Source organism: Fusarium proliferatum (genome assembly GCF_900067095.1).
Source record: "Fusarium proliferatum ET1 genome assembly, contig: FPRO_scaffold003, whole genome shotgun sequence".
Lineage (NCBI taxonomy): Eukaryota > Fungi > Ascomycota > Sordariomycetes > Hypocreales > Nectriaceae > Fusarium > Fusarium proliferatum.
The window spans coordinates 1,200,581-1,223,964 of NW_022194792.1; the positions used below are offsets into that span (position 1 = coordinate 1,200,581).

At 48.7% G+C, this 23,384-nt stretch overlaps 12 protein-coding genes across 12 annotated transcripts; 6 read left to right on the forward strand and 6 right to left on the reverse strand.

Moving 5' to 3' along the window:
* Positions 1-122: 122 nt before the first annotated feature.
* Positions 123-1,169, forward strand: FPRO_06715 (uncharacterized protein; the record flags this gene model as incomplete). Its single annotated transcript, XM_031228341.1, has 1 exon — positions 123-1,169. The coding sequence occupies one exon, from the start codon at positions 123-125 to the stop codon at positions 1,167-1,169; it is 1,047 nt and encodes a 348-aa protein (XP_031078687.1).
* Positions 1,170-1,558: 389 nt separating this feature from the next.
* On the forward strand, positions 1,559-3,419 carry FPRO_06714 (uncharacterized protein; the record flags this gene model as incomplete). The annotated part of the gene is made up of 2 exons (XM_031228342.1): positions 1,559-1,818; positions 1,871-3,419. The coding sequence occupies 2 exons, from the start codon at positions 1,559-1,561 to the stop codon at positions 3,417-3,419; spliced, it is 1,809 nt and encodes a 602-aa protein (XP_031078688.1).
* A 113-nt stretch (positions 3,420-3,532) lies between these two features.
* On the reverse strand, positions 3,533-4,774 carry FPRO_06713 (uncharacterized protein; the record flags this gene model as incomplete). The annotated part of the gene is made up of 1 exon (XM_031228343.1): positions 3,533-4,774. One exon carries the CDS (start codon positions 4,772-4,774, stop codon positions 3,533-3,535), a length of 1,242 nt encoding a protein of 413 aa, XP_031078689.1.
* A 772-nt stretch (positions 4,775-5,546) lies between these two features.
* Positions 5,547-7,004, forward strand: FPRO_06712 (uncharacterized protein; the record flags this gene model as incomplete). The annotated part of the gene is made up of 1 exon (XM_031228344.1): positions 5,547-7,004. The coding sequence occupies one exon, from the start codon at positions 5,547-5,549 to the stop codon at positions 7,002-7,004; it is 1,458 nt and encodes a 485-aa protein (XP_031078690.1).
* A 276-nt stretch (positions 7,005-7,280) lies between these two features.
* On the reverse strand, positions 7,281-8,340 carry FPRO_06711 (uncharacterized protein; the record flags this gene model as incomplete). Its single annotated transcript, XM_031228345.1, has 3 exons — positions 7,281-7,907; positions 7,955-8,132; positions 8,183-8,340. 3 exons carry the CDS (start codon positions 8,338-8,340, stop codon positions 7,281-7,283), a joined length of 963 nt encoding a protein of 320 aa, XP_031078691.1.
* Positions 8,341-8,853: 513 nt separating this feature from the next.
* FPRO_06710 (uncharacterized protein) lies at positions 8,854-11,216 on the reverse strand (the record flags this gene model as incomplete). Its single annotated transcript, XM_031228346.1, has 7 exons — positions 8,854-9,267; positions 9,317-9,494; positions 9,546-9,701; positions 9,752-9,958; positions 10,011-10,883; positions 10,934-11,016; positions 11,124-11,216. The coding sequence occupies 7 exons, from the start codon at positions 11,214-11,216 to the stop codon at positions 8,854-8,856; spliced, it is 2,004 nt and encodes a 667-aa protein (XP_031078692.1).
* Positions 11,217-12,334: 1,118 nt separating this feature from the next.
* Positions 12,335-13,972, forward strand: FPRO_06709 (uncharacterized protein; the record flags this gene model as incomplete). Its single annotated transcript, XM_031228347.1, has 4 exons — positions 12,335-12,440; positions 12,487-13,058; positions 13,109-13,183; positions 13,229-13,972. 4 exons carry the CDS (start codon positions 12,335-12,337, stop codon positions 13,970-13,972), a joined length of 1,497 nt encoding a protein of 498 aa, XP_031078693.1.
* A 460-nt stretch (positions 13,973-14,432) lies between these two features.
* FPRO_06708 (uncharacterized protein) lies at positions 14,433-15,645 on the forward strand (the record flags this gene model as incomplete). The annotated part of the gene is made up of 4 exons (XM_031228348.1): positions 14,433-14,503; positions 14,555-14,840; positions 14,894-15,056; positions 15,125-15,645. 4 exons carry the CDS (start codon positions 14,433-14,435, stop codon positions 15,643-15,645), a joined length of 1,041 nt encoding a protein of 346 aa, XP_031078694.1.
* A 185-nt stretch (positions 15,646-15,830) lies between these two features.
* FPRO_06707 (uncharacterized protein) lies at positions 15,831-16,944 on the reverse strand (the record flags this gene model as incomplete). Its single annotated transcript, XM_031228349.1, has 3 exons — positions 15,831-15,864; positions 15,913-16,069; positions 16,128-16,944. The coding sequence occupies 3 exons, from the start codon at positions 16,942-16,944 to the stop codon at positions 15,831-15,833; spliced, it is 1,008 nt and encodes a 335-aa protein (XP_031078695.1).
* A 204-nt stretch (positions 16,945-17,148) lies between these two features.
* Positions 17,149-18,123, reverse strand: FPRO_06706 (uncharacterized protein; the record flags this gene model as incomplete). The annotated part of the gene is made up of 3 exons (XM_031228351.1): positions 17,149-17,477; positions 17,525-17,967; positions 18,017-18,123. 3 exons carry the CDS (start codon positions 18,121-18,123, stop codon positions 17,149-17,151), a joined length of 879 nt encoding a protein of 292 aa, XP_031078696.1.
* A 1,048-nt stretch (positions 18,124-19,171) lies between these two features.
* On the forward strand, positions 19,172-20,220 carry FPRO_06705 (Putative heme-binding peroxidase; the record flags this gene model as incomplete). Its single annotated transcript, XM_031228352.1, has 2 exons — positions 19,172-19,317; positions 19,371-20,220. The coding sequence occupies 2 exons, from the start codon at positions 19,172-19,174 to the stop codon at positions 20,218-20,220; spliced, it is 996 nt and encodes a 331-aa protein (XP_031078697.1).
* A 613-nt stretch (positions 20,221-20,833) lies between these two features.
* FPRO_06704 (uncharacterized protein) lies at positions 20,834-22,778 on the reverse strand (the record flags this gene model as incomplete). The annotated part of the gene is made up of 4 exons (XM_031228353.1): positions 20,834-21,753; positions 21,808-22,407; positions 22,457-22,638; positions 22,687-22,778. 4 exons carry the CDS (start codon positions 22,776-22,778, stop codon positions 20,834-20,836), a joined length of 1,794 nt encoding a protein of 597 aa, XP_031078698.1.
* Positions 22,779-23,384: the final 606 nt, after the last annotated feature.

The following is a 23,384-nucleotide window of genomic DNA, read 5'->3' on the forward strand; positions in this document are numbered from 1 at the left end:
GCGCCGGAACTGGATGCGATGGAGGTGAAAATAGATTCATTCAAGAGTCAATTGATCTCGCTTCCAATTCATCGCATTCTCAACCCATTCATCCCCGATATCGTATCTTTGCTGCAATCACCATGACACAAGACACCAAGCATGAGGCTCTCCAGCCTGTTCATCCCTCAATGAAGGGCAAACTCGACCCTGTCTTTGAGAAGCTCTACAACGACAACGTCGCCAACACTCCCCTCAAACCAATTGATCTCGGCATCCTCCGATCGAAATACTCAGTTCTCTACTCGTACGGCACTGGTCCTGCACCGGATGTCGCGCGCCAATACGATACCCAGATCGTCACTCATGAGGGCATCACTCTAGATGTTCGAGTGTATGAGCCCGACACTGCAGGTCCATGGCCTGTACATATCGACTACCATGGTGGCGGCTGGGGTCTAGGCGATCTTGATACCGAGAGCCATATTTGCAAGCACATCTGCAATGTCGCTGGCGTCGCCGTCATTGACGTCGCATATCGTCTTGTACCCGAGAATGCTTTCCCTTGTGGTATTACCGATAGTTTCGCTGCTCTCAAGTACATCCACGAAAAGGGCGCTGAGCGATTCAGCATTGACCCTGAGAGAATCTCGGTTGGTGGAGTCTCAGCTGGTGGATTCATCAGTCTTGCGCTGGCGCACATGGCCCGCGATGCAGGAATCCCTCTCAAGCTCGTCGCTGTTGGAACACCAGTGATTGACGATTTAAGTCAATATTCTTCAGCATCAGATTCACCGTTCAAGTCGATGCAAGAGAATGAGCATGCGCCCACACTCAATTGGGGCCGACTAGCTTGGTTCGACAAGCTCAAATGGAGTTCGCTGGGCTCAACCCCTGAAGAGATCGCTAAGAAGCGTGCGCAAATACCTGCGATTTATGGCAACCTGTTCAAGGCGGACAACTATAATAATCTCGCAAAGACTGTCATTTATACAGCTGGCGCCGACCCGTTGAGGGACGAGGGCGAGGCTTACGGCATGAAGTTGATTGAGCATGGCAATGAGGTGACGTTGAAGAGGTTCCCCGGCGTACCGCATCCGTTTATGCATATGGATAAGGATCTTTGGCAGGCGAAGGAGTTTATTCTGCAGACTGCTGGTGCTATTCGAACTGCTTTACATGAGCTATAGTCTCAGACAGTGTAATTAAACCATTCTATTAAACAGAAACATGCCATAAGCATCGATATCGTGAGTCTGTATGAATCAATTCGCGAGAGAGCAAGGGTGCAATCGATGAGCCCGCGATGCTCAGAGAATTGGCAGCTCAAGCCAAGGCCCGTCGCTGAAGACCTCGCTGTTAGCGGGCTATCTCCCCATACCCGACAGCGCTATCTAACCCCGCTTGGTGCCACTGTAGCGCCTGATATGAGGGATACCATATCACCAAACTAGCTGTTAGCAGCCTAGCACTTACGCGCTATCAAGATAACGAGGGAGCCGGTTCCTAATTCCGGGTGACCCATACCTCCTCCCTCTCATTACCCCAGCTTTTCCTCCTCCTCGCTGACTTCGAAACCATGGCGACGCGCGAGCGACCGAGTAATACCTGCTTACGGTGCGCCGAGATCAAACAGCGCTGCAAGGGTGGTGTGCCGTGCGATCGGTGCAGTAGGTTGAGCCTACCTTGTCGTCCAAAGGGGTACTCGGCTTCGTTGTCCGGGGAGTTTGGGCTTGACGGCGGCGATGGGATTTCTGTTGGGCAGCCGAAAGCAAAGATACGCAGGGTGCAGACAGGCTGTTTGACGTGCAAAAGGCGCAAGAAGAAATGCGATGAGCGGTAAGCACCAACCTCGTTTGTCTTGACGAGCCTGATCTCATCATTGTCATAGGAAACCCAGCTGTGGCGATTGCAGGAGACTTTGCCTCGACTGTTCGTGGCCGACAGAGAGGGCTAGTAGACCGAGGCTCAACAGCTGGACCAATGAATCATGGCTTAGCGCAGAACAAGTCCTCGACCTGTCGTCGGAGACATCACCAAGCCCAAATCCTTCGCCAGGTTCAGTCCAATCCAACGTGGACCTGAGTATCGCCGACTTGCTATGCCAAATGTCGACAGCCGTTCCTGTAGATGGTGCCGACGTTGACATGACGGCGACGTTACCAGAACTATCCTGGGACTTGACCACTGACCCAGGCTGGCTCGATATTCTCCCGGAAACACCTCCCATTGCGGAAGACTCACCGGATAGTCTACCAAATACCACGCTCACTCTGTATACGCCGAGTTTGGTACCGGACATGACATCTCCTCACGACAAAGCATTGCTAAACCATTACTCAAATATTGTCGCCTCAGTGCTATCAAGGCATCCAAATACAACATCAAACCCTTACCTCAGTTATCTCGTTCCCATGGCCGTCTCAAACCAGCTCATCCTTCATTGCGTCCTCGCTTTGAGTGCAACGCATTGGCAGAAGCTTCAACCTGACATGCGAGATAGGGCACTGTATCACAAAGGCCAAGCGACGCAATCTCTGGCCGGTCTCCTACCTCATGTAGATGGGGGTTCAGTGGATGTCGCGCTGGTATCCTGCCTACTTCTGTGTATGTCAGAGCTGTTCGATGGCACCTCAGCAGGATGGAAGCTTCATCTCCAAGGCGCAAAACGACTCTTGTCAACAGTCAAATCTCAGACCGGTGGTAATCTGACAGGTCACTTTAAGTTCTTTGTCAAGCTGGCGCGCTTCCTAGATAGTGCAGCGACAACAAGCACCTGCAAGCCTCCTCTGATAGACGACAAGACAGTGGCGACTACACCTGAGCCGACTGAAGATGCCAGCAACGACGATGCTGCAGTTTATGGAATACCGAAAGAACTGTTTCACATGGTCGATCGTGTGAACAATCTGGCCAGCAAACGAGGAACGAGAGTCGATGAGGCTTCCGAAGCGCTATTTCGCGAAGAAGCTGAAAGAGTTCAAGGGAGATTGGATAACTGGGCTTACGACTATGGTGGTCTCGCAGGCGCCGTTGCGTCCTTGTCACCTACCAATGACGACGTCCTCCACGCAACAACCGCATACGAATGGGCACTCCGCCTCCGACTTCACCAAATCACAGAAGGCTACTCGCTTACAGAAAAGGTATTCGAGTGTGTCCAGCACATCCTCGACTCAGCACAGAAGATCCGTTATGGGAGTCCCCTCGAGAGCTGCCTACTATTTCCTCTGGTTATGGCAGGTGGTGCATGCAACTGTCTTGAGCAGAGAATGGTCGTGCAAGATAGGCTGATGATCATGGAGCGGACTTGTGGGTTCGGATATGTACATCAGAGCCGCGAATTAGTAGAGACTGTTTGGAAGAGAAGAGAAACTGAGAGTATGGTTAATTGGGCTAGGATTCGGTATGAGGAGATGGGTGGACTAGCACTATACTGATAGCAATGCAAGATATTACGACCAGACGCAATTGCACTCGTGAAACATTTAAAGAAAAGGCTATCAAAGGAGAGGACTATTTTAAACGGGCTATATATACACTCCAACACTCTCTACGAAGAGACCTGCGCATCATTGACCAACCCAGCGATATGAGCATGCATATCATAGGCACAGACCTCATCAATCGTCAACATCCCCGGCTTCGTGTTCTTGCTCGACCAACCAATCCTTTCATTCAAGTTCTCCCTCGCACGCTTGCTCGCTTCTTGCAATCTTGTAGCACGTGGCTTGCGCTCCGCTTCATACAGCTTGAGGCGCTGCTCAACACTCAAGTCCGAATACTTCTCTGAAAAGAGAATACCCAATGCGCCCGCGTCTTCGATGGCCATGCATGCACCCTGACTTTGATCTGGCATCATGGGATGCGCAGCATCGCCCAGCAGTGTGCAACGGCCTTTTGTCCAGTAGGGATAGGGATCGTGGTTGTATAGACGCCACATCTTGATGTCTTCGGCGTTGAGGAAGAGCTTGATGAGCTTGGGATCCAGCCCAGGGAATGTAGAAGCAAGGACGTCGCCAGTGGTGGAGATATTCCAGCCATCTTCCTTGGTATCATTCTTCTCGGCTGGATAAAAACAGTAGCATGAAACCACGTTGTTATCGCTGCATGCTGATAGAACGATCTTGGTCTTTGTGTCGCCGCCCCAAAACTCGATTGCCTCGTTGTTGATATACTCCTCGAGGCCGAGCTCACGTAGCTTGTCGGCGTAGATGATGCAGCGATAACAGCAAGATGTGCTAGGCACAAAATTTGGAATAACGCCAATTTGCTCCCGCATCACGCTTCGGATACCGTCTGCGCAAATAATGGCATCATGTGTAGCTTCATTACCGTTCTCAAAGGTGATGTGACCAGTTTCAGTGTCAAGCTTGGATGCCCTGTGCCATGTCTTTAACTCAGCAGGTCGACCTTTGCCGCTTGGCGACAAAGCAGTGTCCTTGAGGTGATTATGCAGGTCGATTCGATGAAAGTTGTTGTAGTCTGTGCCAAAGCGTTCGCGATAGTCTCCCAATGGGTATGTGCCTTCGACTTCTCCAGTAGAATAGTCATGGCGGATGAGGTTTCGCAAGATGACTGGCTTGGCAGCGGGAATGTCAACGTCCCATTCTTCCAAGAAGCGAGAGCCGTTGGAGGCGACTGAAAGCGATGCACCGACTTCGCCACCAAAGTCGTAGCGCTCGTAGAGAGTGACTTGGTGGCCGGCTCGTCGGAGGGCGATGGCGGCGGAGAGACCACCAAGACCGGAGCCGATGATGCCTATTGAGAGAGACGTTTCTGTTCGTCCAGGCATGTTGTGATGTGAAGAGCTTGTGTGGATAAGTCGAGACTATGATTGAGCCGTTTGGCTTAGGGATACAGGGAGGTGCTACAGGATGCAATGAAGTACTGTGTAAGATGTGATTGAGGGTTTTGACGAGAAGATTGTAATTGAAGTTCTAATTATATGTATCGTAGTCTTATGCCCGGCGCTCAACGCGTGTCATTGCTCTCGTCTCATATCATCCCAACCCTAGCCTGCTCCGCCCTCGGACGACTGAGGCTGAAAACCACTATCTCAAACCGCGCGGACCGCTATCAACACGACGAACCCAAGAACCATTCCTGGGACCTCGAAGCGACGGGCGGGGAAGTAATCCACACGATTTCATTGGTCCCGCCCATCAGGATCCGACGGTTGCAGCTTTATCGCGGTCTAGCCCAATCTAGATAGAGTTTACCGACGTATCATCATTCCCCAGGTTTTTGGAGTCCAGACTCGGAGCTATGACTTGAATTCTGTCAAGATAACATTTCAACTGCTCATGCTTGGCTACTAGATGCCCTAATGGTGGTATCGCGGGCTCGAGGTACTTAACCCTGTCTTGTCGTCCCATTGAGGCATCTGCTTTTAGCTTCAGTACAGGCTGCCTTCGTCTACCGATCGCTACCTTGCCACTGATTGAACTCTTCACCAAAACATCTGACTTCTTCTTCAACTCACGACAACTACTTGCGCATCGGACAGGTGAGTACCTAACAACTTGCACTGCTGCATCTGTCTAACATCCTGTGGCAGCTTCACCATGACTCCTACCGACAACGAGAAGATCCCAGACATCATGCGTCCTCCCTCCGTCACCAAAGGCTCAGTCCAAGATGTCATCAGCGAAGCATCCCTGAAGCCGATCACTCGCAAAGTCGACTACCACCTCGTTCCTCTTATGCTAGTCTGCTACTTCCTCCAGTTCCTTGACAAAGTCCTCATCAACTATGCCAACATCATGGGTCTTTCGGAGAACCTCCACTTCACTGGAAATGACTTCTCCTGGATGGCCACCGCTTTCTTCATCGGTTTCGCCGTTGCTGAATTTCCTCAGGGTGTCTTGATCCAGAAGTTTCCCGTCAGTAAGGTCCTTGGCCTCAACGTTGTTCTCTGGGGTATCGTTATCTGCTGCTCTTCCGCTGCTCATAACTTCCCTGGTATGACCGCTGCGAGAACTCTTCTTGGCATGTTCGAAGCCGTTATCTCACCTGCCCTCATCATGATCACTTCACAGTGGTACACCAGAAGACAAGCAACCCCAAGAACCGGTATCTGGTACTGCGGTCTTGGTATCGGCCAGACTGTTGGTGGACTGATCTCTTATGCTGCCCAGCATGGTAGCCGAACCAGCAGCTTCCAGAGCTGGCGTATCATGTTTGTGTCAGTTGGTGCCTTCAATGTCATGATCGGTCTTCTTGTTCTCTTCTGGATGCCTTCCAGTATTAAGGATGCCAAGTTCCTCACAGAGCAGGAGCAGGTCATGCTTCAAGAAGCACTTGATGCTGATCAGGGAGGGAAAAGCGCCAAGGTCTTCCGCCGCGCTGGTATTTGGGATGCTCTCAAGGATATCCAAGTTTGGTTGCTTTTCCTTAACACTATTCTCATCGTTATCCCATCAGGCATCATCACGACCTTCTCTGCTACTCTAATCCGCGGCTTCGGTTATGACCCCAAACAGGCCGCTCTTCTCAACATGCCTGCTGGCGTTGTATCAGTGTCAGCCACCTTACTCAGCACTTTCGCCATCCTCTACGGGTTCCCACGATGGCTGGGTCTTTGCCTTCTCATGGTCCCAACTCTGATCGGCGCAGGGCTCATGTCCTTCTACTCCAGCAGTCAAGCCGGCTCTCTCGCTGGTATCTATTTGATCAACTTCGACGTTGCACCTCTCGCACTTATTTATGCTCTTGTCGGAGCCAACGTTCAAGGGTACACCAAGAAGGTCACTACCAACGCCATCGTCGCTGTTGGCTTCTCCATTGCCAACATCATTGGCCCCCAGACTTTCCAAGCGAAGGATGCCCCAAGCTTCATCCCTGCAAAGATCACTGTCTTCTGTGTCTGTGGTGCCTCCGTGGTTATTACGATCCTTACCAGAATTCTTTATGGCCTTAGAAACAGGAAGGGAAGAGTTTCGCAGGATCTTGGTCAGAGTGGAGAGGTTGATCCGGATACCATGACGGATAGGAACAACCCTAACTTCTTCTACGTTTACTAAACAAGACTAGTTGGTTTCATAGTAGTTTATTGCTTTAGGAATGAATTTAAGCCATTTAACCTATCACATCTGTCTCTCTGAGAAATAGTTTACCCTCTTTCTAGTCACAATATGGTTAGAAGCATCACGGCACTAAAGTCTTAGGGATTGTAAGTATTTAATTGCGCTATTCAAACTAATTGGTCCTCAAAGCAAGACTACCATGGGTTGCCGGTTGGTCCACCGAACTGCAACCTGTAAGCAAGAGCCGCTCGCCGAGGAGTTAGATCCATGATCTCACAGGTCGTTGGCAAAGAATACAGGCTTGGCAGCATGTTTGTTTACGCGAAGGCTCAGCTGGTCGGGTCGCGAGTAGTGGCCGACAATGTCCAAGTTCTGCTTCGCCTTGTACTTCTCCTCAAGGTTGATATCAGCGTAAAGAATACCCTCCTCGTTAGGAGCAAGGGGCTTGACAAGCTCCTCTCCGAAAGGCGAGAAGATCATACTGAAGCCGCCGCCAGACTTCTTAGTATAGTCGTAGCCCTCAACATTCGCTTTCTTATGGTTCTCCTCAGTCATGATCTGACTTGCCAGAAGAACGAAGCAGGCTCCCTCCATGGAGACGACGTGAGAGAAGGCCTTGCAGCATTCGGGAGTGATATGGTATGGCCACTCGGGGACGTTCTGGGGGAAGATAGAAGGCCAGCTGGAGACGTGGATATCGACATCCTGGGAGTATTCATAGTAGCGGAGAAGCGTCTGGGTGTGCTCCCAGCAGTTAAGACCAGCAACCCTGCCGAATTTCGTGTCGGCGACATTGGTCAGAGACTCACCCTGTCCGTCACCATAGATAGCACGCTCAACATGAGTGGGCTTGATCTTGCGGCGGTGAAGAACAATAGTGCCGGTCTCGTCGATGAAGGACTTATTCCGTCAGCACACCGAAAGGTTCAATTAGTAGCACAACTCACCTGTGCGATGTAAAGAGTTCCCCTGTATCTCTCACTATATCCAAGGACTACAAAGACGCCTGCCTCTCGAACAGCAGCTCGGATCTGGTCCATCTCTGGTGACTCTCTCTCCAATGAGTTCTTGAAGTACTCATTGACCCATGGTGCGTTCTCAGTAGGCGAGTTGGCCCAGATGCTCCTAGAAATGAATAAGCTGATCTGCCCATGTTTCCTAAGTCTTCTACTTACCATGGATATCCAGGAATGAAGACTTCAGGGAAGCCGATTACGTTGGCACCGTTCTTTGCTGCCTCTTGGATGAGGCCGATGGACTTGTTGACACCGCCCTGGAGATCGTTCCAGACGGGCTCGGCTTGGATGGCGGCGACCTTGAGGGACTTGGACATCTTGATAGATTGTAGTTGAGTTTGTGAGTTTGTGTTGGTGGTTGTGTTGGTGGTTGTGTTGTTGATGCTTGTGTTGGACCGAGAAGGATGATGAGATGAGGAATTTGAGGAATTTGAGGGTGACTTGCTCCTCTACTTATACTTGTGAGACTGATACTCATCTTGTGGCAAAGATGCGACGATGTTTCCTATCTCAGCATCTATATGTTCTTGGTGGGCATTGTTTGAGGGGTCTATCCGGATATATGATTACCTGGCGATCATCACGGTCGGGTGATTGATTCCCGGATAATTACTCTCATTGACCCTAGTTACCCCAGATATGCCAAACCTAATCTCCGCACGCCGGATTTATGATATCCACAATTCCACAATAGGCCACAGTCAATATACGATTGGTTACGTGTCAGACCTCGCTCATATCGGAAGCAGGATAATCAATATCCTAGAACTGGATTAAGCTATATAATCAGACTAGCAGCACCAAAGACAAGGCCTCATTAAAGTCCTAAACTAAACGAAAAAGTCCAGAGATGATTCCCCAAAACACTGGTCATACGTCCAAGACTCGAAAATATCGTCCAGCGAATAAACATGCTCAAAGCTACCCTCTGAGCCCTGATCATGGAAAACCACAAGATCGTCCATTTCATACCGTTCAAATTGTCGCCTACTCTCTTCATTGATCTCTTGTGCGAGACCATGTGCCCAGATGTCGATATCCCATTCCCTAGCCAGGGACAAGATCGCTCGAATGGACCGATTAGCCCAATTCCAATTCACATTCATCTCATAAAGAGATTTGACGCATATGTAAAGACATCTCATAGCCTCGCTTCTGCCGTAGTTGCCTGTGGACTTGATGTGAAGAAGATGGATGATTGCTGCGGTGAAGGCTGGGTGGACTCCTGAGACAGGCATATTTCGCTAGGCGTTGTCAGTTTGCTAGGATAGTTAAGATCGAACCATCACATACCATTGTGTAATTCTTTCTGAATATCTGTAGAATCCTAGCCATCTTGACGGCTGATTCCCTGCAGGACTTTGAGTGAATATCTCCTCCATCTGGATCATAGGCGATGGTGCTCTTGCCAGGATTGAGAAGCTGAAAGAATGGTCGATGAAGTAGCAATATTGCGTGGTGGTATTGTAAACTGGAAAATAGCCGTCAGTGAGATACCCTTACCAGATCCATAGTTACTCACTGAAACTGATAGACATATGGCGGAGAACACTGAAGACTGGAACTCGAAATTTTCAAGCTTTTCGGTAACTGGTCAAAGAGTCCGACAGCTTGTAGATGAGCTTTCATCACTCGGTCTTCTCTTTCTTTATCGGTCCACGCGTATCTCTGGGCGTATCTGTACCATGTCAGCTGCCATCCCTTGCCACTTAAGTATGAATTTCTCACAGCTGGTCGATAACTTCTGAAGTAGCGAGTACAAGGTCACAAGTATACATGAAATTTTCCAGAATGTGACTTGTCGGAAATGGAGCGGATATTCCATATTGATAGTCGGATAAGAGAGGGCTATGTTGGGTGAGTCCTTTTGGTTTGGTCGTTGTGATGTTGTACTCTTGGATACTGGCTGGCCGGCCCATACCAAGGCAATAAAGTCTGTTCTCGTGGTCAGTTTTCGAAACATGTCAGTAATCTTCGGTTGTTTTACTTGTCTAAGAAATATACACCCCAGAATGTGACGTTCCTGGCCTCCACGTCATCAGCGGATACTAAGCCTTTGGAAGCGTACGGTGAGCAATCGCAATGAAGGCCCAGGTTCATGGCCATCCTGGTCGCCATGCCGATGTACAGGAATCCGAGACCCTCATTGTCAATAGTTGCCCAGTACAGGCCCAGAAGGGCTGTTGCTTGAACCGTCGACGTCGTTGGGGCTTCACATTCGTAATGAAGCATAGTCTTGGCTTGAGCAGCAAACGCTTCACCGGCCGTATTGGCGTCATCGGGATCAGTCCGAAGCTCTAGTCTCGGAGAGTAACGCGACGACATTGCTAAGATTGCCGCCATGAGCGAAGGCGTGCAGTACCGGCCACTCTTCTCGACGTATAAATCCCTGACGAATAGCTCTCTTGGGACGATGTACTGCCAACAGTTCTGCCATCGCCAGAAAATCTCCAGTAGGTGATCACGCATCTCATCAGAAGGCGTGATGAAATCGGGCATTTTTTCAGCGGCCTCTATGCCGCGAAGTCTGGCTTGGATCGACGATGGAACCTTGATAGAGTGGTTGGGAATGATGGAAAAGTTGCTGGATGCGCCAAAATAGCGCAACTCTCCAATCTCACCAAGAGTGAAGCACCCGAGAGCATTTGCGAGATCATCCATATCTTCTTCGCTTACGGTGCTGTTTGGGGCTGGCTGAGAAGCTTGGGTAGCGTTTACGAAGGCCACCTCCTCATGGTCACAGTTGCCGCTGTCCTTTGCAGAGTCTGGTGTCCCAGGATCACCATTGCGCTGGGCGAGTTGCTTCTCCAAGCTAGCGACACGGGCTTCCAACGCGTTGATATATGCATTTGTATGTCGTCTGTCCACATATGTCAATGTAGTTTCTGTCACAATGCTGTGTTGACGTACTTTCTGTTGCTTTCAGCCTGGGTATACTCGCAGTTTTGTTGGCGGTCGTAGCATGCGCTGCATCTTGGCTGGCTGCCATCGCACTGCGCATAGCTCGAGTCAGCTACTATCACATGGGTAGGTAGATGGAGGTCATGCGACGTCACTCGTCCGTATTGAGGCTCAAACCGTGCAGGGAGGGGAGGATTACCTTTGTTCTCTTGACGCGGCATCCGTTACAGGCTACCGAAGCCCGCTTCCTGGGGTTAGGTGGTGGGGCAGAATAAACAGCCGCTGTAGACATGATCAAATAAATGCGTGATTGAGAGTCTTGGATTCTTGATGCGTGATCGTGTGAGAAGACAAGGAGCCGCGGTGGTAGAATCTGGGGTAATAATTGCAACTTCTCCACCGTCGTTGCTGCACAGGCCCAGGGCAACGGAAGGTTTAATGAGTCCGAGGGGAAGAAGCTATTCCGAAAGCATGATAGCTTATCTGTAACCCTCTGGGAACGATTGGCATGCTAGAGTCCGAGCTTCACTGCTAAAGCTGATATAGCTAGATCCGTGGCGTCACTAGTCCTGTCCTGGAAAGCATCGTCAAAAACTGTGATAAATGCATCCATCGAACGGCCTCGATGTCGTTAGATGGATGGAGGCTTTATTGTTGAGATAACATTGGGCTACGCAAGCTGAATGGCACCTGAATGGCACCTGAATGGCTGTAGATCCGTGGTTCACATCATCAGGGTTCGTGAAATGAGCTGAGCCTCCTTTCTGTGGGCCAGTCGAGTCTAGGGTAGTGGGGATTGAATCCACATACACGCAAGATTGTGAATGTGAAGTGTGCTTGGAAGTATTGAATGTTATGCTTGACTATCAGGAATTACTTTTTTATCCTCTGTATAAGAGATAAGATAGACCACAGAAGATAGGCAGTTGCACATACCTCGAGTCTATCTATCATCAATTGCATCTGCCGAAAAACTCGATTGTTCGTTCCCCCGCATCGCCCTGCGTTAGCGCCTGGGTATTTGATACCCGGATTGTGAGCCACCCAACAGACCAATCAAGTTGCACCTGTTTGACCATGGACTGGGTGGTATTCTGGCCCCTTTTCTGTTTATCAACAAGGGTTCTACCCGGTTTCAATGACTTATCAGAAACTCCAGATCTTGTATCTGAGTTGTGTTGCTGAACCAGCGTCGGAAAGGAGACCAATAGATCCTTTCGATGACGTATGAGGCCCGAGCACCGAAGACCAACCCGCCGGACAAATGAGCCAATCAACATCTGCAGCTTGCCAATTTTGATTCTACACCCAAATAGGAAATTCACAACTCCGCCTGGCCAGCCGCAAAAGGCCCTCACAAGCGAAAATGCTAGTCCTTCACTTCGACATGCCAACGTTGCAGACAGGGACATGTCTTCGCAGCCAAAAGGCTTTGTAGCATCGAGTACCCAGCCAAGGACGCAACCTCGACGCAGTAAAGGATGCTTGACATGCCGCAAACGCAGGGTCAAATGCGGTGCGTCATTATCCCTCAAGGTTCTGTTCACGGCTGATGACCATAGATGAACAGCGACCAACCTGTCAGAGGTGCAGTAAAGGCTTTCATCCATGCAAATACGACGACAATCTTGTATTTGTAAACCATTTACATGATGCTGCCAAAACTATCCGACCTCAAGATGCTCACCTTCAGTCTCCGAATGCCTTGACCCAAAGGGAGGACTTCAAGCAAATGCCTGTCACAATCGACTTGCATGGTTTTAAGAATGAAGTAGTCACATCGTTCTTCGTCAAAAACTTGTTTGTACTGGTCAAGTCACCTCTCGAAGACGGATCACCGATCCTCAATCTTTTCTCAAGCGAGGCAGACTCAACAGCAGGTATGTCGGGCTTATGTGTTGCAGAAGCCTTCTTCTCTACTATGCACTGTATACCTGAAATGAGAGTCAACGCCTCTGTACTGTATGGAAAAGCGGTCCAAAAGCTGAAGGTCGATCTTGGAACGAGGACTGAAGCGTCGAGGCCTCTCCCTCATGCCACCATATGGAGTGCGCTGTTCCTTGGCGTCTATGAGATGATATCTTCTGATTCCATGTCAAACTGGCTACAACACTGCCATGGTGTTGCAGCATTGGTACGGCAGCCTTGGGATAATTGCTGATTAGGTTTCGCTGACGTTGAAAGACGGAAATAGCAGGACCTTATGGATTCCAGGTGGACGCGGCGAAGCCCATTCTACAGATCAATAGATCATTCATAGTAAGCTTTTCCCCTTTACAACTGACCTATTGCTAAGTGTTTCAGTCTATCGGTGCTATGGCCAACCGAAAACGCATCTTTCTAGAACAAGATGAGTGGAAGCATATACCATGGGCATTGCAACCCATGTCAAAGACGATTGGAGAATTCCTGCAAGATATTTTATGCGGTATCCCTGGCATGATGGAGGACCTCGATAATATTTTCAATGCGAAGAGTTCCCCGGTGTCTGCAAATCTTATAAGTCAAAAGTTGCAGGCGTCTTTTGAACAGCTCAACTCTTTACGAATCTCGTGGAACTTCATGTATCCTCATAGCTGCTGGAGACAGAAGAGGATACACGGATCATCAGAACTATACCATGAAACACTGGAGCAACTCCTACGATTTTCTGATCTCGAAAGAGCCATCGAATTTGTTTACTTCAACACAACTCACTTGATATTGCATTCAATATTGGGACAGTTGATATCATTGCCAGACAACTGTTACGTCTTCGATGCAGGTATGTCTCCCGACGAAAGCCAATTTCCAGAGGCATCGGAGCTTGTGTTCTGGAACCATGAAAACCGGTACCGCAACGCACAGGCGATATGTCAATGCGTTGATTATATGTTACAGAAGGAAAGTGGTGCATCGGGAGCGTTCAACCTGCTATTTCCACTGAAAGTTGCTTATAATCATCTGAACGATTTCCCGATCATGCAAGAATGGGTTACAGGAGTTATGGAAAGAATATCTACTACGAAAGGGCTTTTCATTGGGGCGCAGATCCTAGAGAAATATTGAGAACTGCTTTGCTTGGCCTCCGCCCTAAGGTTCACCAGCTCTCGCCATTAACGCACTGATTGCCGCTAAAGGTAGCAGTGGGCAAGGCTGGAAGGTGTTCAGTGGACCAATTGACCGTGATCCCAATGGAATTCTACAAGAGTCACTCACTGATCATTTGTGCCGGCGATTCCGGATCATCGTAAGAAAGCGTGATCCTCAGCTTCGGTAGTGGGGCCGGATCGCGAGGTGCTGTCTAGCGTGGCTCCGCCGAAGCTGACGAATCGTCATCTCAGACTACTCTTTTAGGAACTGGAGTGCGAGGTGAAAGTGTTAGTCAAGGTCGAACATGGCACTGCCACTGATCAAAGAAATTATTGAATTATGAGCGCATCAGCAGCAAGATTACTATAAAGTAGTCCCTTCTCGCAGTCTCAGTCAAGTCTATCAAATGACCACAGTCTTCTCTTTCATTGTCATCATGCAGCTCAAGACTTTTACGTTGCTTTTCGCAGTGCAAACTACCATTGCCAGCCAAGTAAAATGGGCAGGGTAGGTTTAACATGATCATCTTTCCAAGGGAAAACTGACTTACATGTGCAGTGTCAACTTGTTTGGTCTCGCCAACGATGTCAACATCCTCGGATCAGCTTACAACACCTTCCTCGACCTGTCCTGCAAGCCAAGTTATCACAGCTATCCATACATCAACACAGTTGAAGACTACAAGTCATGGCACGACAAAGGCTTCAATCTCTTTCGAATTGCTATGGCTTGGCAACATGTCCAGACCTCGCTTTGGGGCAGCCTGAATGAGACCAACATGGAAGCAGTTGACAAGCTCGTCAAGGCTATTACCGATGACGGTGGACAAGCCATCCTGGATATTGTAAGTAGACATCTTCCCCTCTCATTTCGTTGTACGCACACTGATTGTTCCAGCACAACTATGCACGTTGGTACTGCGCCGTGATTGGACAACCTGAAGTGTCATTCCTCAACCCCAACATCACCGTCACGAACGACCACTTTGCCGATCTCTGGACAAGGCTTGCCGAAAGATACAAATCAAACCCCAAGGTCATCTTCCAACTCATGAATGAACGTATGTAAAGCCCCGAGCATCTCTTAACCCATAGTCCATTGCCTGTGGTCAAACTGACAGTTCTCCAGCTCATGATCTTGACATCACTAAATGGGGCGTGACAAACCAGGCTGTAATCCTTGCGATTCGAAATGTCACCGACAAACAGAAGATCCTTGTCTCAGGAACACAATTTGCCCGCCTCGTTGACTGGGAGGCTTTCTCTCAACCAGGCATCGGTCCCGGCCTCATTCAAGACCCCGCCAACAACACTCTCTACGACTTCCACCAGTACTTTGACGATATCGCCGGTGCATATGGTCTCTGCGAGCCCTGGAGTGGTTTTGTGAAGAGGTTTGAGGAAGTCACTCGCATCTTGCGCCGTAATGGCTTTCAAGGAATGGTCACAGAGTTTGGAGGTGGACCTTTCCCTCAATGTGCTGACACGATTCAATCCATGCTGGCATTTCTCGATCGCAACAGTGATGTCTGGTATGGATGGACTGCTTGGGGTAGCTTCAATGAGGGCTCAGACTTGTACCTGAGTTTGGACAAGAACTCGACCTACAACCTTGTCACTAGGACTCTGGAAAAGTTCGCTCCGAAGTAGACTCGTGCAGTTGATGGAATCTGAGGAAGTTGGACAGGTGACAAGGCGAGGATAGAATATTGTATCTTGGAATTATCTACATAACGAAAGTCTGAGTTTCACTCAGAAAGAGCTCAATAACATTCTGGCTATTTAACTTTTCAAGTACAAAAGAGAAACAACGTGTCGTCTAAGAAGGCACCACTTTATTCCTCTGGCTTCTGCCCATATACAACATATCTACACCAGGTTAGCTTAGTGTATTGCTGATGTGGTTCCTTGACTTACATAGGCCAGTAAGAATGAATGGCTCTGTCTTTCAATTCGCGGCGAACCTTGGCGAGTAATACATCCAGCTCTTCTTTAGTCCAACCGAGGACACGTGTATAGACAGCAGAGCTGAGACCTTCGAGGCCCGAGCTGATGTTTTCAAGATTCCAAGCACCTACACGCGGTCAGTATCTTCGTAAACCTAGAGAACTGGAGCAAGGATTTATGCTCACCAAGCTCCTTGTGCTTCTTGTATCTCGGCCAAGTATTCTGAGGCCACTTGAACACGACCTGTTGGACGTTCTGAAAGCCCTGGGCTTCGAGTTGTTCCTTGTACTTATTCGCCCCGTCGAATGGTCTTCCAATCATCTTTGTGCCGTCCAACAATTTGGTGACCCATTCATGAGTTGCCGAGTCTTTTGCGAGAGTTCCATCATCGCTGGTAATTGGATAAATGTCTGCCAGTTCGATCCAGCCGCCGGGATTGAGATTGTCATAGGCCTTGGCGAAGAAGCCGGGCCAGTCAGCGATGGATGCAGTCATCATGCGACTGTAGATGAAATCGAACTTGACATGAAATGTCCACGGCTCTTCAATATCGTCGACCTGGAAGCTCAAGTTCGGAGGAACGAAGGGACTTTGGATGGGGCTGAGATCAATGCCGATGACTGAAGCGTTGGGATGCTCATCGGCGAAGTCCATAGCCCAAAGTCCAGTACCTGTCCCAACGTCGAGAACATTGTGTAGTTGACGACCTTCACGACCGGCGGGCGATAAATAGAGCTTGTCATCAAAGGTGAGAAGAAAAAGATGATGCTGCAAATCAAGCCTATCCTGCTCTTGCTCGTCGTTAGGGATCACATACTGGCCGTCCTTATACGCGTGATAGGTGCGGCCGTTCTCTTGGCGATACTTTAGAATGCTTGAGTTAATTGACGAAGTGGAGCTCCCTTCAATTGAACCAAGAGAGTCAGTATCGCTAGCAGTGTTGGTATCAGCCTCATCAACTTCTAGCGCCACGGGATCGGCAGTCGAGAGAGGATTAGCCATTATGTCGACAGTAATAACAATAGGTGAGGGATAAAATTGCATGTCGTGATTGGAACGTGAGGGGCACTTCACATGCTGGCTCGGCTAAATGCCCCGATGTGTTCATCGCCAAACCAACAAACTAGCGATCTCCAACAAGGGTGTTGAAAGGTCAATTAATTGACTCTACGGATACCAGCGCAACTATTCTACAAGATTCAATGCTCAGAACGTGACAACTTTACTAACACCCTCCGCAAAATTCTTGGCAAGAGCTTTGTGAATAGCGACACCGGCATGATATGTATCAGTCCATAGGCACTCATTTCCACCATAGCATGTCGCATCCTTGGCCCCATACTCTTTGAAGTTCTTGACTGCGGTGTCAAAAGTAGGTTTCGTGTCAAACACGGTCACCTCGATACCTGAGCCAGACTTTGAAAAGGTAGCAGCACGCTCAGTCAGAGCTTTGTTGTAGGCAATGATGTCTGCACGAAGCGTCTTGAGGTCTGATTCGGACTGGCCGATCATAGCCGGAATTTGGTCCGCGATTGCTGGTACGACATTAGCTTGGGTTATGGAATAGGGAGAAAAGGCGTACGAGGAACAGTGAGGAGGGCGAACTTCTTTAGTCCAGCCTCAGACAGCGTCTTCAAAAGCTCGAAATACCGATCCATAGTCTTCTCAATTGGCGCTGCCGATTTCTTCCAGAATGGTTCACCGAGATCATTGATCCCGATCCATACGGCGACAAGTGTTTCTGCAGAACTGATTTTGTTTGCGACATATTCTCTGTACTGGGCCACCTGATCATCAACACAGTACTGTGCATATGTCGAGACGATTTCCTTATCAACTGTAGCGCCAGTGACAGCAAAGTCATAAGTCAGGACCGAAGAAGTATTCAGCACGCTGGTCAATTGGCCCACCCAGTTCAATCCATTTGCTGTTGTTTGTCCTGGTAGAGCGGGATTTCCGAGAGGGCTGCCAGGGCTGGGCAAGTCGCCCCCGGGCCAGAAGCCGACAGTCGAGTATGAATCGCCACTGAGAGCTTTATGAGAACGATAGCATCAATGGAAAAGAGAAAGCTTACAAGACGACCAGGTTCTTGGCAGCACCAGCGGCTCTGGACAATACAGGGGTAGCTGTCGCCTGGGACAGTCCAGCTGCCAGACTCAAAAGCTGAAGGAACAACCTCATTTTATAAGTATAATACAACGAAAAGAACAAAAGAAGACAGGGAAACAAGAAAGACAAGTTCACAACCATCCATGACAAGGGCGCTTTAGCCTTTCAACTGATGACCTTGACCCGCAGTGTCCCTGCCAAGATGTTTCATCCGGAAGATTGGTAGTGTTTCATGATACAACGTCCAATTGGTGGAAATTGGATAGTGATTAGCGCGATGAGTGGTATCTCGCTTTTGAAGTCCGCTCAGTGAACGTCAAAGGAAATCTAATTGAATTACGAACCAAAGTAATAATATCCTTTAGAAGTAATTCTATTCATATTCGGCGAAAATGTGGTGACGAGCATGGAAAATACAGCAGTATGAATTTGGCTTACTGACCATACAGATTTTCGCTGGTGATAGCTGAGCGCAGAACGTGTTGTTTCCAGTTGGGCCTTGCGGCTAAGCGCTTAGATTCACCACCTAAAACTCAGTAGCCAGAACGTTTCTAACTTTAGAGGCAAAAATCTAGGACTTTAGGTACAGCGATAGGAAGATGGTATGACTCTTCGAAAAGAGTTGGAGTCGACAGACCTAGCCGATTTGGAGACCGAGTTGACCAACCGGGCGAAGGGGAGTTTTTTTATTTGGGGTAGTTGGAGATATTGGAGCAACATTCATTGAGATGCAAATGTGGCGAAGAGGAAGCAAAAGTTGAACAACAAACATAGACTGAACTACTTAATTTTTTCTCTTATCTCGTTCTGATTGATTGGAAATATCCCTTCCTCGGCTTGATCCTTATCAATCTACCTCGGCAGTCTTTGCCGACCCACAATCACGACTCTTGCTTGTGGGCCTTGGTCTAATTTACAATCACATGGCACCGAGAATGTCTCCTGATTTTTATGTTTAATATCCTTTGACACTTCAACTTTTCTATTTGTAGTCATTCCTTCCTTCTATTAAGATCCTGTATTTCAAACCTTGGAATTGCTTTCGGACTCAGTGTACACTTTGTTTATTTTATACTCTACCACGCAAATTTCTTCATTTTCTCCACCAAGCCTTTTCGAGATGGCCAGTATCGATAAGCCGCTACCAGAAACCCAGGCCTCGAGGCCTGGTGACTTCGAATCTGTCAGAAAATCCGTCATTGATCTTCTCCGCCAGCCAGACTATGACGATGGAAGTGCCGGCCCTGTTCTTGTGCGCCTAGCCTGGTAAGTCTACAACAACCCAACAAACATCGGTTCATGATTAATGTAGTCTTTAGGCACTCTTCTGGCACATATGACGTAACAACAGATACTGGGGGTTCAAACGGCGCTGGCATGCGCTACGAGGCCGAGGGTGGCGACCCCGCCAACGCCGGCCTTCAGAATGCTCGCCTCTTCCTAGAGCCCATCAAGCGTCTTCACCCATGGATTACTTACTCAGACCTATGGACGCTTGCCGGTGTAACAGCCATCCGAGCCATGGGCGGTCCGGAAATCGATTGGCTTCCGGGGCGAACAGATTTTACCGACGACAGCAAGCTTCCACCTCGCGGCCGTCTTCCTGATGCGGCTCAAGGAGCAAACCATATCCGAGACATCTTCTACCGAATGGGATTCAACGACCGTGAGATTGTAGCCCTCAGTGGGGCGCACAGTCTCGGACGATGTCATACGGAAAACTCGGGATTCGAGGGTAAATGGGTCAACAACCCGACACGATTTTCGAATCAATATTTCCGCCTCCTGCTGTCCGAAAAGTGGACTGAGAAGACAGTTCCCGAATCTGGTGTCACTCAGTTCTCTTCTGTTGACCCTGACACAGAAGAGGAGTTGATGATGCTTCCAACCGATATAGCTCTGACAACAGATCCTGAGTTCTCCAAGTACGTGCGTCTTTATGCTGAAGACAAGGAGCTATTCTTCAACGACTTCAAAGCAGCATTCGCCAAGCTGTTGGAGCTGGGAATAGCAAGAGACGCAGAAGGGAACATCACGAACAGCGATAATGAGAAGGGAGGATATAGAAGCGCGCCGAAGAAGAGTGATTCGGTCTCGACAAATGCAGAGTTCGGGCAAGGGGCTAAGACAAATGGCTGTCCTGTTATGCACGCCAGGGCAAAGCTCTGATGTGTTGTTGTTAATTTATACCCGCATAGACTATAGATGGGGAAGAAGATAGACAAGTATAATTAGATGGATATAGATCGAATTCTTATAACTACGTCGAATCGGAATTTATTTTACTGCTTAAAGTCTATCGGGTTTTGAATACTCCGCGTAGGTAGTACTACTTCTGATACATTCCATTTTCCCCTCATTGAGTATGAACAATATCTAGACGTATTTGTCACTGTGATGTAAGTCTCTCGGAAAACATTTTGGAACCAGTGGATGGGCAAAAGGAAGTCAGTATTTGCCACGACACTCATTAGAGGATCTTATTGGACTGCAATCCGCAACGTAGCTCACTCCCTGATATGCAAACATCACCGCTAGCGCTGCACGTTAGCTGTTGTGATATATCCTGGCAGCTTGGCGTGCATGATACGAGCTTCCCTTCATGGCAGGCCTCAATTACTTTAACAATTTCGAGTGGCTAGTTTTACGACAGTCAAGCCCCATTCCTTCCAAACTCACCGACTAAATGGCCGTATACAGTCCCACGTCCCTCCATTTCCTTCCCTCACTATGACCCAAGTAAAGGCCGGGCCTTTTTAAGCATAATCATATATTCTGTCTCTCAACAAACTGAACCGTTCGCACCCAGACTTGGCTGTGACCTGTTCCTCCACTGTCCTTCCAACTTAGACCCCAGTTTCGTAATTGACAAGTTCTTTTTCAAGGTTTCCGCCTTCTTGGTCTTCAAGAGATAACCTATGGTGAAAAGAATCGTCACAGCCACGACAGACGCCACTGCCCACCATTTGAGCGAGTTCCCAAGCCCAATCAGCGGATCCATGTTCATTGATAATAGTGCAGCCACTAAGCTCGGCGGGATGAAAAACGATGCCAGTATGGTGAGTTTGGATGTGTTGCCGGCATCAGTCAGGCTGATAGTCGAGTTGACAACCGTGCTGAGACGGTCGATCCGTGTTTCGTAGTCCTCCAGGCGCTTCTTGATAATCTCCAAATCATCATGGTACAGCTTAAACGACTTGTCAACCTCCTTGCCTTTGTCGTTCATGACTTGGCTCATGGTTGCTTGGAGCATATCCCGTGCTTGGGGTACCCATCGCCGCCAGAAATGGAGCTTTCTAAGACTCTGCTTCTGATGGTCTGTGCCTCCAGACTCGGGGAAGAATGATGGGTTCACGATTCCCCAGTCGATTTGGTTGAGCCGGGCGTTAAGATAGTCAGCGAACGTCAGCCACTCGCCACATACCAAGTGCAACAAGCACTGGATGGGAATAGAAAGTTGTTGATTCGCACCATCTTCGGGCTTCCCGAAGTTGGTACTCTTCTTAGCCCAGAAAATGTAGTCTTCGAACCAGCTCATTGGGTTTCCAGCATCCTTGGATCTCAAAGATGGCGGGATTCGAAGGTCACGCACTGCGTCTGGAGGGACATCGGTGGTACCGAAAGCAGGAAGCTCGTCCCAGTTCGGATATCCCCGCCAAAGAGGATACCCGGCTTCCGGAGTTGGTTCAAGTAAAAGAACACCTTATTTTTGAGAATCGTCAGCCTGGGATTCCTGACCTAAATCAGTATGCTTACCGATAGTTGTTTCTGGGTTTAACCAGAACGTAGCACGACTGCGCATATGTCCAACCTTTGCATCCACTCGATCCGTATCCCGAGAAGATTTACCTGCAAGCCTTTCCCATATAGTTGGATCTGGGTCCTTATCCCAGAAAATCTGGTTCTTATCCGCGTCAAGGCGTCGCACAACATTGAACTTATTGACTTGATCTTTTGCTTCCTTCAGCTGGTTTTGATTCTCAAAGTACCGAGAACGGATCAAGCGTAGCTGGAACCACGTCTGTCTTTTGGCATCAACCTGGAGTATTGACGGCTCACGCCATCGGTCGCGGATGTTGTTCCAGACATAGTCGGTAATATGAGCGCGGAAGAATCGTGGATCAATAGCTAGCTCAGATCCAAGGGTTTCGATTACGTCTCGTGAAAGGTCCTCGACGACAAATAAGCTGAACATGCTTCCTGATTCAGGCTTTTTTGCCATTTCAATGGTCCTTCTAAGATCTTGAGGCCTATGAAGGTTATTGGTTGGGTGCTGTTCTGCCTGTCCATCTTCTTTGAATTTCAGGCACGCGATATTCATCTTCTGGGCTCTTTCTTCTTGTTCTTTTCTTCTATCTTCGATTGCAAGGTCAGTGGGAGTGACTTGAGATGCGTTGTTACTTACGGTCTATGGCAGTACTATATGCATAGCGTCTTGGCTCATTCTCCATCTTTTCCTCTCCAGGGAATATGCACCAGCGCGTAGGTACAGTACCAACTTCCATGAAATCATGTAGAAGCTCAAGCTGCGGCCATCTCCTTACCAGGCTCTCAACATACTTCAAATAAGGCCCTCGCTCCGTGGCCCTGTAACCTTTCAGTGCTGGTTAGATTTCCATGTGAAGTGGTACTCACCCCTTCCAATTTTCATCCCCAAGGCGAGTTCTAACCTCGTCCTTCTTCTTATCCTGGTATGCGTCTCCGAGCTGTGAGTCGTGTAACCGCATTTTGGGCAATGAGTTGGAGATGGAGTGCTCAAGTTATGGTGTCTTGAGTGAGTATCCTCTAGCCTGACTTAGACTTTCTTTATTTTGTATTACCCACGGGGTATTTGTAATTCACGAGTCAAGCCTCTTGTCACCGCAAAATGGCAAGACGAAACTAAAGCGATAGCTGTCGGAAGCTGGCTACTGTGATTGGTGAGGTTAATGAGCAAGCGCCAGCTTCACTGCACATAAATACGACATGTCTCATTTCCTCCGAACATCACATATGTTGTGTAACCGATGCGCTGGATGCAGGCTACTTGAACCAGGCAGCCTGAGTCGCATTTCTTTTTCACCAGTCAATCCAAGAAGCAAATGTTCATGCCTACTGTTATGAACTATTTGTTTAGCAAATCTCTCCTAATTAATTAAATATAAAGATTGTTAATAAGTCTGATCTCTCCGCGCTACTCGGGCTATGATAGACTATGACATCAGATTCTTCAGCTTATGCACGTTGGTCAAGGATATTCAGAGAAGCGGCTTCAGCCGTCCCAAAGTTTCAGCCAGGCAGGGTTGCGAGTGGACCAATCTAGGACGAGAACGCATGATTATGGGGCATATGCA